This window comes from Gastrolobium bilobum, unplaced genomic scaffold (genome assembly GCF_033153095.1).
Source record: "Gastrolobium bilobum isolate Gb01-03AN ecotype WA unplaced genomic scaffold, APGP_CSIRO_Gbil_v1 utg8203, whole genome shotgun sequence".
NCBI lineage: Eukaryota > Viridiplantae > Streptophyta > Magnoliopsida > Fabales > Fabaceae > Gastrolobium > Gastrolobium bilobum.
In genome coordinates, this window is record NW_026899720.1 from 17,410 (window position 1) to 33,817 (window position 16,408).

Here is a 16,408-nt window from a genome sequence, read left to right on the forward strand (position 1 = left end):
CGTTAGATCGATTATATTAATTCAATAGCTGTGATTTAATTTTCTAAAAACCTTCTTTCTTATCCCTATATTTAATACTTTATATTTATTTTCACCTTATATGATTATGATTCATCATATTTAATGTGAAAACATTAAATATGGAAAATTATAACCATACAAAGATGAAAATAAATATAAACGTTGCATCAATATAATCAATTTAACGGTGAAACAAACTGATACTCATATTGATAATAATAATAATAATAATAATTGATAGTAACAATATCCTATCTTTAATTTAAATTGTATCTAATAATTCTTATTTATTAATTACTTAGGCTGTAAATCATTAGGTGTGAGTAAAATTTATCACAAAATCCAAAACGTGACGTAGATTGTTTGAACTTGTAATTTGTAAACGTGATTGCTCTCTTTTATGGGATTTACATATGTAGAGAAATTATTTTTGTCGAATAAATAAAGTGAGGTTCACCAAATTAAAATAAAATAAAAAAGATATTTTTTTTATATAAATACAATATAAGAGATGAGTCTCGTGCATAGAAATGAATATGATGAAAGTACAATTTCTTCTCTTTTATTTAGCACAAGGGAATTGAACACTGAAAATAAATTGAAAATTTCAAATTAGTGACTGGACCGTGTTTGGATTTCGATTATTAATAACTGTTTCTCTCTCTCTCTCTCTCTCTCATTATCATCAGGAGCACCCTTCGCTACTTGCTCTCGAAGAGCTTAGGAGGGCAAGTTTCTCGATGGATGCATCTCGGATCAACATATTCGAGATTTATCGAAAATACTGTGGTAATCTCCCTCACTTCCTCTTTTTAATATGGAACAAATACGAATTGGTTTCTAGATTATGCAGCAAATTTTATTTTTTTGATTTTTTTCATTTGGGTGGCTGAAATAATTTTTATTTTTTCTGGGTTTGATCATAAGAAGAAGAAGAAGAATTTTTGAATTTAATTTAACTTTTTTCGTTAATTATGTTTGTGGCGATATATGTGATTTTTTTTTTTTTTTTTTTTGTTAATTTTTTGAGTATGTTTGTACAGATATAAAATCAGGACATGCATATGTTGTTGGGGAAGAAGAGTACAGAGAAGACAGTGACGTTCAGAAGGCTAAGGTTTCAAGGGAGGCACTGACACAGCTCTCAAAATTGGTGGAGTCTCGAGTTAGTACAGGGTCTGTGTCTCTTTGAGATTTTCTCAGGATAATTTTTGAAGCCAAGTAGTTGTTGCTCTAATATTAATTTTGGAATTCTGATGCTAATTTATTGATTTCTAAAAAAATTATCAGATAAGTTGAAGTGAGGGGATTGGCCCAAGTAGTTTATTAATATGTAAGGAATTTGTATTGATTCTCTCTGCAATTGGTGGTAATAGATTGGACTCAGAAAGACACTTCTTCTTTTTCTACAATATGATGTTTATGGTATATTGGAAAAATGAGGGCTTCAGCTTAGTCTTGGCAGTTTTTGGGGTCTTGTCATACTTGTCAGTAGCAGTTAGCGGTCGGTAGCGGCCGACCCCGAAAATGGTATAGCAGTGTAGCGGGTAGCCGTATTGCCGCTACGGTGAAGTATTAATTCCATGTATATTATACTAACAGTCTAATACTACACAAATATAAATGCTCAAACATAAGAAGTCACACAAAATCAAACACATAATTCCACAATCAATGTCAAATACAAGGAACATAAAGGAAGGATCCAAAATTAAACACAAATGAACAATTAAATTGTCAAATAGTAAAATACAAGAAGTGAACTAACGAAGAAAATCAACATAATCTCCAGATTCTCCATCAAATTCCAATAAATCTTCTCCCTCACTTTCATCTTCACTTGAACTAATGCTATAACAGTGTAACGGGTAGTGGTATTGCCGCTACACTACGCCGCTACTTTTTACTACCGGCCAGCGTCGCGGTTGTAGTGGCCGGCCGCTGCTACCCGCTATGGTAGCGGTTTAGTGGCGCTACCGGCTGCTAGTGACAACCTACGGTCTTGTTTGGATCTTGTGTGCTTTATATTTGCAATCTGAATTAAAGTATGCTTCTAAAGGAACAAATTTGTTTTCCCATTCCAGCTAATTGTCAGTGTTATGTGCATTTTGAAGTTACTGCTTCTGTATCATGTATAGGTTAATGACATTTAAATGTACATAAAATCATACAATTGCACCATGTTAGCATCTTTCTTTTCCTACTGGAAATTTCTTGACATGCCAAATATTCCAGGGTTGCAATTTTTGATGAACTTTCAATGCTCATGTCACGGCTGGACTTGATGGTGAGTTTTGATTTCTTGACATTATTCAGTCATACAATTTCAGATGTTTTTATCCTATAAAAATTTTCGTTCTGCAAATACACAGCAGGTGTTAGCATTTCCTTTTCTCAATTATAAAACAAGAATTTATTTGCTATTCTATCATTTGTAGTAGTTGGATGCACAGAAGTAAGACACTAAATAAGTTTATTAACCTCAGTCTATGAAGCACCGACTCCGACACGGCGTTTTCGATACGTTCCAAATACGTTCTCGATACGACCATTAATTCGTCGATACGATACAATACGTTTTCGATACGTTGGAAAAAAAATTCGGAGTATCGGTGCTTCATAGACCTCAGTTGCCTCTGTCACTGAGATTTGTGGAAAAATGTTAAATTTTAGGAGAATGTGCTTTCTGTATACTATAAGGAGAGACAAGAAAAAAAGATATAGCATGATGCTTATTATTGTAGCACTGATTTTCTGTTTTTTATTTTTATTTTTTTCTTATTTTACCTCTTCTACATCTTTAATTTAAATATGTGCTTCCCTTGTTACTCTGTCTAGGTGGACTTTTCAGAATTCTCTCGTTTTTATGATTTTGTTTTCTTCATGTGTCGCGAAAATGGTCAAAAGAATATTAGTAAGTACATAATCTTCTGTTGAATTCCATATAGTGGTGAAGAAGTATGTAATACTTACTGGTTGTTTCCTTCACTTTTAAAACCTTGATAATTTACAGCTGTAAGCAGGGCAGTAACTGCATGGAAATTAGTTCTTGCTGGCCGGTTTCCACTGCTTCATCCATGGTGTGACTTTGTTGAGGTACAATAATACTTGGAGGGCTCAGAAACTTATGTGGGGTTTTCCTTAATCACGGGGGGTAGTGTTTGAGGGGGAAGCCTTATAATTTTCACAATGTACAAAATTTCGTATGGGAATGCTGTCTAGTAATGGAAGGATCAGAATTTCATAGATTGGGTACATTGTTCACTTGGGGGGATGTATGGAAGCCCGGATACTACATGGGACACTTAACTCAAGGATAGTGAAAATTCTAAAAAATTATTGGATACAACATTGTTACAGCAGTGTTGTCATGAGGCAAAAGGTGGGTTGAAATGGCCTCCTCCAAAACCATATAATTTTGATTTGGTGAGGGAATATGTTGTTCGAGGCCAAATTTATGATCTAGGATAAGGCTGTAGAGCTGCGAAAACAGGCCTTGATTCATGTGCCATCCCTTTTAATCCTGCTCTAGGGTTAGGGTTACTTGTAATCTTGGTCTACAACTTAGTAGGGTTGTATTATTTTACTTTTCTTCTGTTGGAAGCTGATCTATTACTTTTAATTTAGAAAAATCAACGATACAACATCTCGGAGGATACGTGGCAGCAGGTTCTAGCTTTTAGCTGGTGTACACGGGATAATCTGGAAGCATATGATCCTGAAGGTACTGTTCTCATGTTGTACTTTTACAATTAGCTACAGACATGTTGATATTCACACTTTTTACCTCTTTCCATTGTCATGTAAGTCTTATTTAATGCACTAGTACTTGCATGGTTATTTCCTGTAAAGAACCAATAGTTTAAGCTATTGGATGAGGCTACATTAATGGTTTTATATATCTCAACATGCCCCCTCACACGAAAGTCCACTGGGCTTGAAGGATGGACAATGCACAGGCCCACTTACCTGTGCGAACAAAGAAATTCCACTTCAAAGAAAGTGGGAGACGGCGAGGATCGAACCCGGGACACGAGACTTTGATACCATGTAAAGAACCAATTCAACCCAAAAGCTTAAGCTATTGGGTGAGGCTACATTAATGGTTTTATATATCTCAACATTTCCTTTCTGCTTCTCATGCTGCATCTGCATATTTGTTTGGATAGTTACTATATGGAAGTGAAATTAAGGTATCCTCATGTTAAATGGTAAAAGAAAAGAAATGCTTTTGACGTCCTTTAATTAATGGAAGGTTGGATCAGAAGTTTGTTGAATATGATTACTTGGGGAATCTGCATTTAAAAAGAAGGGGACTTTTGGGGTGGGTGGGGGTGAGGGTGGGGGGGGTGTTGGTGGCGGGAGTAGACATGATGTTTTGATTGATTGATTTGATGCGATGATCCTTTTTGTTTTTTTGTGCTTGCAGGTGCTTGGCCTGTTTTAATAGATGATTTTGTTGAGCATATGTACAGGTTTGGTTTCTTTATTTATGGCCAAACAAAGCATCTTCAATTTTTATGAGGATTTTGATGATAAAATTATTGCTGTTAGGTTTATTGAAAATTTAGTTTCTAATAGAACTCAATGACATTGGTTATCCTTATAGGCCCCTAGATGTTAAATATTGAATTAATTATTATTTTATTGGTTGTGGTTGGAGCCATATATAATGGGTAAGTTGAGTGAAATATTGGGTCAACTAATTGCACAAAAAAAAAGTAAACTAGATGAGTTCCTATGTATTGTCTTTATCCTTTAAGATTGTTGCTAGCATGTTACAGACATATATTACAAGTCCGCATGTGATCCGTGGATGTCTTTCATGACATTGCATATTTTGGAGGAGGTCACGCAGAAAATGGTGTCCCATAGGATTAATAAATAGGTCACAGTCAGTATAAGGACGACACATACCTGTTCGAGTTTACGGGATCAATCACAATCCTTCACCCAATGACTAAAGTGTTTAGGGAAGTTTGTCTTTAACGTGATATAAGAGCCTCTTTGACTTAAAATTTGCTCCCATTTAATTTAAAAAGATGTCGAATTTTAGTACAAGGTAGATTGTATGTGTGCAATGTTTATGTTTCAAGCTCAATGGGTCTTGATGTGAAGGGGCATGTTAGAGATATAAAAACCATAATAAGCCTTCACCTAACAACTTAAGTTTTTAGGAGAACTGAACTTTTGATAATAGACAAACTCAGTTCATAGGTTAATGTCATCTATGAAGTACCGATACGTCCCAAATTTTTTTTCTACATATTGGATATGCGTCCCAGACGGACACGCTCTCGATACCCATTTTTACGTATCGGATGGGTCAACAAATTCGATATGGCCAAATGGCACGTTTATGAATTTAAAAAAACTGAATGGTGTTTTTTTAATTGAAGATTTGGGCAAAAATACACCGTAAATCGAAATCTGATTCACTTCTATACTCACCTCGAGTGTCTGCCATCTCTGTTCTAAATCGAGATCGAAATCGCTGAGACCTCACTTCTTTCGACTCACTTCTGCCGACTGCCGTCTGCCGTCTGCCGTCTCTGATGACTCACTTCTTCCTCTCCTCATGTGTCTGCCGTCTGCCGTCTCTGCCGACTCACTTCTTCCTCTCCTCGATGCAGTTCTTCCTTCTTTCCTCCTTGGCTTCTTGCATCTTTCCTCTTCTCGACGCTGCGTCTATCTCTCTCTCTCTATTTGCGTGTGCCTTTGTCTCCGTCGGTTTGTCTTTAACCTCACCTTTTCTTTTCTTTTTTTCTTTTTTATCGTGCATTAATATTGTTACCAAAAAATAAAAAGCATTAATGTACCATAAAAAACAGAGATTGAAACAGCTGTAAGGTGTATTTTTTTCTCCCTTTTTTTTGTTGTTTCATTGTCCATATTAATTTGTAATTAACTTCTATACGAGCTGTAATTAATTTTTCTTCTGTTAATTTTTATTTTTATTTTGTATAATGTTTATGATTTATGCTTCTGTTTTTATTATTTTAACCTCATTTTCTATCTTGGTTTTTTTGTATGGTATGTATTTCTTAAATTTTATGATTCAGTATTTTTGTATAATGTTCTGTATGGATAATCTATTACTTGTTATGATTTTCCTTTTATTATATTTTTTTAATGTGAAATACACTCTTTATATTAAAAATATTATTTAATACTAAGACGTATCAGAATGTATCGAAATATTAGTATTTTTGAAATAACGTATCAACGTCCCGTGTCGGGAATGTATCGAAAACGCCGTGTCGGTATCAGCGCTTCATAGAATGTCATCACCTTTGAATCTGGAAACTGAGAACATTTCTGGGCCACTAATATTTCCTGCTTGTTTCAGCTTAAGTCAATAGATGGAAGAGAAATCAAGTGATATAATTTTATTGGACATGTTTACTGCTTGTGATTGTGAAAGTGTAAATCTGGGCTAACTTTTGGTACATGATAAAGGTTTGAATGGAAGAATTTTCTGATTTCCTCAAGCTGGCTTTGGATATTGTTGGTTTATTTTTATACTTTTGCGATTTTCACAAAATTGCAGTCCGATGCACAGGTTGTGTAAAATTCATATGCTGTCTCAATGAGGAGACTGAAATACATGGAATAAAATGACCTTGCTTTGAAGTGTGGTTATATTTAAATGACAGGGTTGTATGGGGTTTCCCTTCCAGTTGGGTTTAGTTCTTGCCAATTTTTAGACTTTGTTTATGTGATTGATTTTAAACACATTGGATTTTACTAAATCATCTCTGATCTTTGTTGAGTATATTAACCTGCAGGATACAAGAATCATATTATGATAATTCCAACTTCCGTTGTAACTGTGGTGATCCAGAATCCATGTCACGTGGTTTTGAGGATCCACTTCCTGGTTAGTTTATTGAAGTCACAACCGTCTCCTGATAGAAGGAATTAGAGTCTTACTCACTGGTATATGAATCTGTTGCTGACTATGGTTTTCATACAGGACTGAGAAGTTTTTCTGGTCTAAAGAGGAAGTTACCCGAGGACACAAGAAAAAATGATGTGGAGTGCTTTAATACATCTGATGACTTGATTTCCTCAAATTGTAAAAGAAGCAGAGCTTATAGTGCAGTAGATTGGGATGACAATCCACCAGGGAATGCAGCAGAGGACTGTATGGAAACTAGTAGGCAAAATAGCCCATTGTGTTCATCTATGTCCCCATGTGCAGTTGAAGGTTGTCTGTCAAAGGGATTTGCAGGACTACTCTCAACTCGTTCCTATGTGCAGTTTGGTAGGGAGAGGAGGGCTTCCCTAAGATGAAGCACCCGTTATGGTTAAGGTATATAAAATTTTCTTTTGCATTTGTTATCTGCTGATGCATTTATTTTGAATGTGCTATTATTATGTAATTCCAGTTTCTCATTATTTGTGGCATTGTAATATCGTGCTGGTGAGTGTTAGTTAATTGACGATCCATTGTCATCGATAAAATCAATAAAAGTACTGTTTTGTATCCCTATGATATTTCTTTTTTGGTATACAGTTAAGTCTTACTGAAATTATTTGCTGTCAGAAGTCATATATATACAACAAAGGCAAAGCAGTTTGTGAAAGCCATTTAGTGGCTTGCATACGGATATTAACAAGAAAGAATTGGTCCATCAATTATCATCATACGCCAAGGAAGGGTAACAGCAGATTGGCTTGCGAATTACCACCTTCATCACCATGAGTTAGATGATTATAAGTTGTTCCCTACTCTCCCTCCGGGACTTGGTTTTGTATTTTTGGCTGATCTCTCAAATGTGAGACGATGTTGTAGCATTAGGATTGTTTGATTCTGCTTGTTTTCTTGCTCAAACTACCAAAAAAACAAAAAAAGTTGTGAGAAGACATCTATACTAGTATATGAACGTGATTCATTTAGAAAATCAAATATATAAACTTAGATTTGAAAACTGGGAATATATCCTGAGCAGTTATTTAAATTTCTAAAAATTTCCTATCAAAAAGGGCAACACGATGCTATAAAACTATCCCTGTACGCAGGGTTTAAGGATGGTTAGACCAATTATGTGGATCTATAGTACGAAGCCTTCCCTTGGTTTATGTACTGCGTTTCAATTATTGCCCAGAAAATTTTGTAGTTTATGTTGTGAAGACATGTAGTTCCATTTATATTAGTTGGCTATTACTACTTGAAGTTTTGTTATATAACTCAGTTAATCACTCACTTAATTGTTAAAATATATTTTAAAGGTAAATATATTTTTAATATAACCTAAATAATTTCTAGATCAATTATTGATTTGGCTTATATAAGAAGTTTTTACCTAAATTTTCGTGGGCATTTGTGGGCCTTTACAAACTGAACTTTGATGCCGCTACCAAAAGGTGTGGGTTTTGCGGAGCTGGGGCTATCATTCGTGGTAGCAGTTTCGTGGCCTTGTATTACGGTTAAAAAAAACAAAGAAAAAAAGAAAACTTCATGGCCTTATTGTGTTATCTCACATGGTCTACATCCAATCGACTGAAGCCTTTCCATTCCATTTGGGTCTTAATTTTTCTCTAGGCATGGACCTGGTGAGAAAATAGTTTGGAGGTAATCGAGTTTTTCTAAAGGGATTAATCAACCATGCCATGGACGAGTTATGAAAGATTGTGTTAATCTTTTCCCTCAATTTAGATCCTCAACTGTTTCACAAGTGAGAATAAATGGGAATATGAACTTGCTTAACTTGCTCTCTATTTATCATCTAATTTATCAATTGTGTGTGGATTGAAGAAGCGGTTGAGGCTATTTTAAAACTAGCTCTCTTGGACATGTCTTAGAGCCCGTTTGTTTGGGCTTCTCAAGAAAGTAATTTTTATCTCTCTTTATTTTAGAAATGCTTTTTATAAAAGTTAAAAATATTTAGTTTTTGAAAAAAATATTTGGCTTTTGACTTTTGCTTTTCTTAGAAGTTAAAATTTTTATTTTCTGAAAAAAGTAAGTTTTTGACTTTTTTGTGACTTCTGCTTCTTTTAAAAGCAGACATCCAAACGAACTAAAAACGAGAAGTGCTTTTTTTCTTTTAAAAAAACAACTTTTGAAGAAAAAAAAATTCATCCAAACGAGCCCTTAGTCCTCATTAATAAATGTTTTTCTAGTTATGTACCAAAAAAAAAAATGTCTTTCTAGTTAAAAAGAGAAAGAACAAATCTTCGGTGGATAAATAGAGAACACCTTAAACTCGAGTACTATAAAAAATGCGCATAATATTAACTCATCAAAAAGAGTAAATTATAATAGTCTATACCATTTTATGTTTTTTATGGTCCAACCAAACGGGTCTTAAAGTCAAAAGAATTCATTTTGGGAGAAGTAAAAAATTTTAACTTTTTTTTATTAGTAGAATTTATTTTTTAACTATAGAATTCAATTTTTTTAAAAAAATATGTCTATACTTATGTTTTCTAAGTGTTATATTTTATCATTAAATCAGCCCTCGCAAACGCTTCACGCAGCACCAGCGAGGGGTGTTCAAAAATATATTTTTGTAAAAATTTAATAAATAAACCAAAATTCAAGTACCAAAGGACATAATTAACCGTCAATAACCGCCCAAGAATTTTAAACTCAAATTGTTGGCAGTTCCATGCAACCATATATAAAACTCAAATTGTTGCATTCTATTCATTCATTCTATTTCTACCATACATCTTTTCAAAAGCAATAATGGATCAAACAGAACAAGAACTTGGCATCAAAGTCTACAATGCAACTCCACCACGACAAGATGAGATTATTCACCCCTCCGACCCACCGTCGTCGGCGCCTCCACCGGAGCCCGGCCGGAAGCGGCGTGCCATGGCAAAGGGTGTCCAAAAAACCCTCTCCAAAACTTCATTGCTTGGAAACTTCCTCCCCACAGGAACACTCCTCACATTCGAGATGGTTCTTCCTTCCATCTACAAAAATGGACAATGCACTCACGTTCACACCATGATGATCCACTTCCTTTTAGCGTTATGTTCACTCTCTTGCTTCTTCTTTCACTTCACAGATAGTTTTCATGGTGCAGATGGGAAAGTGTACTATGGCTTTGTGACACCAAAAGGGTTGTCCGTGTTCAAACCAGGACTTCACGTGGAAGTTCCAAAGGACGAGAAGTTTAAGGTTGGGTTCCAAGACTTGGTGCATGCAATCATGTCAGTGATGGTTTTTGTGGCCATTGCTTTCTCGGATCATAGGGTTACGCATTGTTTGTTTCCTGGGCATGAGAAGGAGATGGATCAGGTCATGGAGAGTTTCCCTTTGATGGTTGGAATCGTTTGTAGCGGTTTGTTTCTTGTGTTTCCTACTTCAAGGCGTGGAATTGGGTGCATGTCTGCATAACATGTGTACTTTTGTTTTCCTTGTCTTTTGGTTTTTCTTCTGTTTGTTTACCTTATTCATTCATGTTTTTGTGAATAAGGTTCAAGTACGATGTTGTTTTGGTCCTGTTTGGATTTAATACTGGATAACTGTACCTTATAATAACATTGATCGGATGAATTTAGTTTTCTGTTTACATTTTTTTTTTAGAAAAAAAAAAAAAAAAAACTGATTTGATTGAATGTATTTATATATCTTTTGACCCTTTTTTTATTTTTATTTTTTATATAATGGTGTCATTGAATTTCAAATCTATGACTTCTTACAGATTACCCACACCCGTGTCATTTGCAATTTTTATGAGAGTTTTTGTACTTGAACAAACATAAACCGTTATAGTTTTTGTTGAGTACCCTAGTGTTTCTAATTAAAATCTACAATTTTTAAAAGAGAACCTGCTCCATTTGAAGGCATGCATATGGAAATCATATAATTCTGTGTGTTTGTTTACTTATATGAAGTTCAATCGCTTTCCGATTAGTCTTTGTTTGTGTTAAATTAAAATAAAGTGAAGGTCAAGAATGCTGTTGGATGATGTGCCAATATATTTATGGTAATAACAAATAGAAATAATTTGTTTTTGTCTTTCAGTTGCCCGTCTTGACTGTTATTTTTCCTGATCAGAAATTGAGTTTGTTTAAATAGTCCCAAGAATAATAAAAAATAGTAAGGAATGGTAGAAGAAAATAAATAGAATATATAAAGAAAGCGTCTTTTTTTATCTTGATATGAAGAAAGCATCTACTTGATATATTGATTTCTCATTATTTAGAAACTACATAATCAAAAGGATATTTTGATATATGTTTGATTGTCAAATTAGTCTACAAATCGGTAAGGGTGAAGAGGTGTAAAAGTTTCAAAATTAAATTGTAGTTGAATAGAAATTTCATTCATGTACCGATATATATATCAAGTTAGTTCATCACCTTTTACCAGGGTAGGTATATATATATATATATATATATATATATATATATATATATATATATATATATATATATATATATATGAGGTAGGATCCTTTGACACCGGTGTCAAATTTTAAGTTTGACACCTCATCTGAGAGCCATTAGATCAAAAAAGATCAACGGCTCTGATTTGTAAGCATGTGACACCAATGATCTTTTTTGATCTAACGGCTCTCAGATGAGGTGTCAAACTTCAAATTTGACACTGGTGTCAAAGGATCCTACCTCTCTATATATATATATTGATGATCTTATATAAAATCCTTGGAGATCAAACATACACAGCAAAAGCTAAATTTATTTCTAATATATAATATATTGTATCTGAAATACACCACTAGAGACAATCTGTAGTAGTACCTTTGCTCCACTAAGGGAAATGGGAAATGAATTTCTCCAGTGTCACAGCAAAAAGTACAATTTGATTTAGCATGAAATATCTCTACACTTTAAGCTCAGGGTTTTCTTTGTTGATGTCTTGTTGGTTGTTTCCTTGAAATTTGACATATTTATACCACCTAGCCCATGCAATATAAATTACAAAGTCACAAGCAGTAAGTGCTGCTAAGAGGAAGTAAAACCTATCCAAATGTCCCTTGTTTAGGTTTCCTGGTATCCATCCAGGCATGTCATCTCTTGCAGATATCTTCATCACAATTGCAACAAGAAGGCTACTTACATAGTTTCCTAATGATATTGAAGTCATGCAAAGTGCACTGCCAAAGCTTTTCAATCCATCAGGTGTTTGGTCATTGAAGAACTCCAATTGACCAACATACATGAAAACTTCTGATGCTCCTACAAGTACATATTGTGGTACTTGCCAAAATATAGAAAGTGAACTAGACCCTTCACAATTGTAGCAATCTTCTATTGCATTCTTTAACCTGAAATGCTCTACCATTCCTGCTGCAACCATGGCCATAATTGCTAGGACTAGACCAATTCCCATCCTTTGAAGCTCTGTTAGTCCTTTGGTGGATTTCATCTTTTTGGATATAAGAGGATCAAGGACTCGCCTATAAATGAAGATGAAAGCCGCTACACTAAGAATGTCAAAGCTAGACATGCTTGCAGGAGGAATGTGGAAAGTTGAAATTCTAGTCTCCATAGCAGCACCTTGCTCCACAAAGAGTGATGCCATTTGAGTGAAAACAACAGAGTACAATATGGTGCATAGCCAAATTGGGAGTAGTCTTAGTATGCATTTCACTTCTTCTACTTGTGTCACAGTTGATAGACACCATGGACTGCATTTATTTTCTTCCATCTCTTTGAAATCCTTTGAAGTGATAAATGCTGCTTTATCTAAGAACCTAACATATCAATATAAATTCCATACGTGAATTCTTCACTAAAATTGAGTCTAAATTAAAGTTCCGGTAGTTTATTTTTTTAATTTACATTCTGTAAGAGGAACTATACATGAAAATGAAATACCAAAGCTTATATAGCTAATATCTAATTATATAAATTTGAACATTATAAGGCTAATAGAAAAAATTAGAAAGGGAAACACTAGTAAGAAAGTGGTTTGGGAACTCATCAAATCATTTTAATGTCTCAAAAGCCTAATGAAACTACTTAGTGTAGGCTATTTGTACAAAATGAAAAGTATAAGTTCAAAAAATTTTAATTTCCAAAATTCCTTATGTGTGTGTGTGTATTGTGGAGCATATAGAATGAATGATATGCATACCTAAATCCTTCAGTGTGGAGCATTTTTCTCTTTCCATTGGTTGAACATTCTTCAACCTCAAAAAGTTTATCTTCACCTGATAAGACCTTAACCTTCCATTTTCTAATTGCAGCAACAAAAACTTGGCAAAATCTGGGAAGAGGGTTTCCAGCAGGCTTAATGTATCTATACCTTTGTGTGCCACAAAGAAACAAAACCAATGCCACAGCAGCAGAGGCAGCTGATGCCAAGAATCCCAAAGTCCATAGACCCTCATCCTCAAAATAACCCAATATGGTGTTTGAGAAGAGTGACCCAATGTTCAAAGCCAAATAAAAATAGCTGAAAAATGCTACTTTTGAGTGTTGTTCACTGGGATCCCCTTCATCAAACTGATCAGCTCCAAATGTAGCTATGTTAGGCTGATATCCTCCATTTCCTAGGGCTATTAGATATATGGAAACATTGAATAACACAGTTTCGTATGGTGCATGTGTTGTACAAGTTAATTCTTTATCACCACATCCACTGGGCTTCAGCAGGAATATGTGAGATGACACTGATAATGACACCAAACCCTGGCACGTAGAACATTTATTCTCGTAAACACAAATATATATATAGGAAAGTATTTTTTCATAGGAGACTTATTTTCTCCTACCAGTGCATCATTTTTTTTAATAGATATGAGCCTCACATAAAATGTATATATAGCATAAGATAACTTATTTTCTAATGTATGAGAAAACCAAAATCATATATATATATATATATATATATATATATATATATACACGGGGAATAATCTGTTTACAAATATTTTTGAATTTTTTTTACAAATTACAATATGTTCTCTCGGGAGAACATAGTTTGTAAACAAAAAGTTTGTATATATATATATATATATATCAAAATGCATTTAATTGTGTTTGTATTTTCAATTTACTCTAGCTATCAACGAAAATAATGGAGAATACACATGTTTGCTAGAGTTAGATCATTAGATGTTTGTCTGCATATGTGGATATGCTTTTTTATTTTGCTTCATTTATCGAGGGGAAGGTCGGACAAAACAATTGAAATAATGCAGTTATTTTTTAAAAAAATTCTCAAATAATCTCGTTTTCAAACATAATACCAATTTAATGCAGTCTGTCTCGCACCTTATTCATGCGGGATTAATCCTGCACACTTTTCTTTGGAGGGCCACGTGTCACCCTATACATATATGAAAAGAAATCAGCCACATTAAAATCATAGCTAATTTTGATGGAGGACTAATCTCGGGAATAATAGTGATCAAAATATTCTTTTTAGGAAAAAAATTTATCCAAATGTCGAATATTATTTTTTACTAGATTGTCAAGTGGCATAATTCGTTACGACTGATAGCAAATTATGTTCGTCAATGATTTTGTGACACGTGACACACTTTTGCAGGAAAAAACTGACGTGTCATAATTCTCTACCAGTGGTAGCGAATTTGATCTGCAATATGGTCACATGTCACAAAATCATTGGCAAACATAATTTGCTACAAGGCGTAGCAAATTATACAATGTGGCAGTCTGATAAAAAATATTATTCGCATGACATTTGAGTAAAATTTTTGCTAAAAAATGATACTTTGGTCACTGTTTCCTAATCTTGTGTGAATAGCGTGTGAGACTCACTACATTAAATTTGTATTACATTTAAAGATGACATTATTTGATAATTTTTTTTAAATTTGCATCAAAAGGTCATTGATATGGGGAAAAGGAGCTATTGAATACAACTTACAACAACAAATATGACCTGGAAGATGGCACAGGTCATGTATCTTCCCCAGTAGGAGTCACTAAGGAAGGCTCCAAGAAGAGAGAAGATGTAAACTGTCCCTGTCCACTTGCTGACATTGTTGGCCGCATCAGCGTTGTCTTGACCCATCACTCTCGTCAGAAACAGTACCAGATTTACTCCCACACCAAAGAATGCCAAAGTTGCAAGCCCTTGGTTCACTAATTCAGTGACGAAAAGACAATGTTTTAACATGTTTGGTAAATAGAATTTAGGAAAAATATTTATCTTTTTAATGTCATTTTTAAGTGAAAAAAAAATATAAAGTAATATTTTTTAATTTAAAATTTAAATAAAAAAATCACTCATTTTCTTTTTTATAATTTTTATTATTTGTGTCTTTTTCTTATTTAAAATGACATGACTTTATATTTTTTTAAAGAACAATCATCAAACTCATAAAATTATGAAATAATCAATTCTTGTGAAGAATTGAGCTCGTCCATGCAGAAAGAGCCACAGGTGGGGTCCATCATATTTAAAATAAAAAATTGCAATTTTTTATATCGCAGGAGAATAGACTTCTTTATAGAAACTATTCTCCCTAAAATTATAATATTATAGTTTGAAAGTTTAATTAGTAAATTCAAATGTTCATGTCATTACTTAAAATAACTCTAAAATTCAGAGGGTGTCTCGTTTGTGTGTGTGTAATATATATATATATATATATATATATATATATATATATATAGGGGCATGTTATATTTACAAACTACACTAAGTACGACCGGTCATACTTTAATCATACAGTGTATAACCGGTCGTACTTAGTGTAATTTGTAAAAAAAAATTGTAAACAGATCCTATCTCATATATATATTAAATTTGAGTCAATGGGAAAGAGAAAATTGATTACCAAATAAATAAGAAAATGAAAACAACTTTAAAAATGACATAGTAATATAGTGTCATATTTTCCCTTAGTTATATTGGTTGTAGTTGAAGAGTTAAGTGATACCTAAAATCAAAATTCCTGCAACAAAAGTTCCAGTTCTCTCTCGGACTGCAGGATGACCATGCCTATCAAGTGCTCCATCCAGTGTGCAGACCTCCTGATGCTTTTTCCCCGGGTCATTTTCTTCCATTATGTCCTGAATTATTTAGTCATAAAATTATGTATTAAAATAATTATTACATTTCAATTACTTTCCTAGCTAGTACCTACTTTTTTGCCATGAAAAATTGAAAATTATAAAAGAAAATAGTCTCTATTTATGAATTATTTATTATTACAATAATATTGAAGTTGTTAGTTTTTGTAATTTCGAAGTCACAGAAATTGATGAAGAAATTTTTTGGGAAAAATGTGAATTTTATATCAATATCAAACAATAAATGGAACAAATGATTTTGTAAAACTCAAAGATGAAATCAATGATTTTGTATTTTGAAGTTCAAAATATTTTTAAACTGAATATTTATAAAAGTAAGATTTTGCAGATGAAAGATCTTTTTTATTTTTTGAGAATAAAAAGTAAGATTATGCACTCTACAGGTGAATAT

General features: G+C 33.5%; 3 protein-coding genes across 4 annotated transcripts; 2 read left to right on the plus strand and 1 right to left on the minus strand.

The window, feature by feature from the left end:
- Positions 1-636: 636 nt before the first annotated feature.
- Positions 637-7,954, plus strand: LOC133292926 (defective in cullin neddylation protein AAR3). Of its 2 annotated transcripts, none has more exons than XM_061491414.1 (10): positions 637-810; positions 1,065-1,197; positions 2,257-2,308; positions 2,860-2,935; positions 3,035-3,117; positions 3,649-3,745; positions 4,451-4,496; positions 6,810-6,901; positions 6,998-7,336; positions 7,571-7,954. In XM_061491414.1, the coding sequence occupies exons 1-9, from the start codon at positions 762-764 to the stop codon at positions 7,315-7,317; spliced, it is 948 nt and encodes a 315-aa protein (XP_061347398.1). In that variant the 5' UTR covers positions 637-761; the 3' UTR covers positions 7,318-7,336; positions 7,571-7,954. The 2 variants fall into 2 exon arrangements, with proteins under 2 accessions (XP_061347398.1, XP_061347399.1); XM_061491415.1 differs by having other exon boundaries at positions 7,574-7,954.
- A 1,761-nt stretch (positions 7,955-9,715) lies between these two features.
- On the plus strand, positions 9,716-10,375 carry LOC133292925 (protein DMP9-like). Its single transcript, XM_061491413.1, has one exon. The coding sequence runs from the start codon at positions 9,716-9,718 to the stop codon at positions 10,373-10,375; it is 660 nt and encodes a 219-aa protein (XP_061347397.1).
- Positions 10,376-11,827: 1,452 nt separating this feature from the next.
- LOC133292928 (protein NRT1/ PTR FAMILY 7.3-like) lies at positions 11,828-15,990 on the minus strand. Its single transcript, XM_061491417.1, has 4 exons — positions 15,864-15,990; positions 14,846-15,063; positions 13,085-13,641; positions 11,828-12,701 (listed from the first exon to the last, which is right to left on the minus strand). Exons 1-4 carry the CDS (start codon positions 15,988-15,990, stop codon positions 11,828-11,830), a joined length of 1,776 nt encoding a protein of 591 aa, XP_061347401.1.
- Between the last annotated feature and the right edge of the window lie 418 nt (positions 15,991-16,408).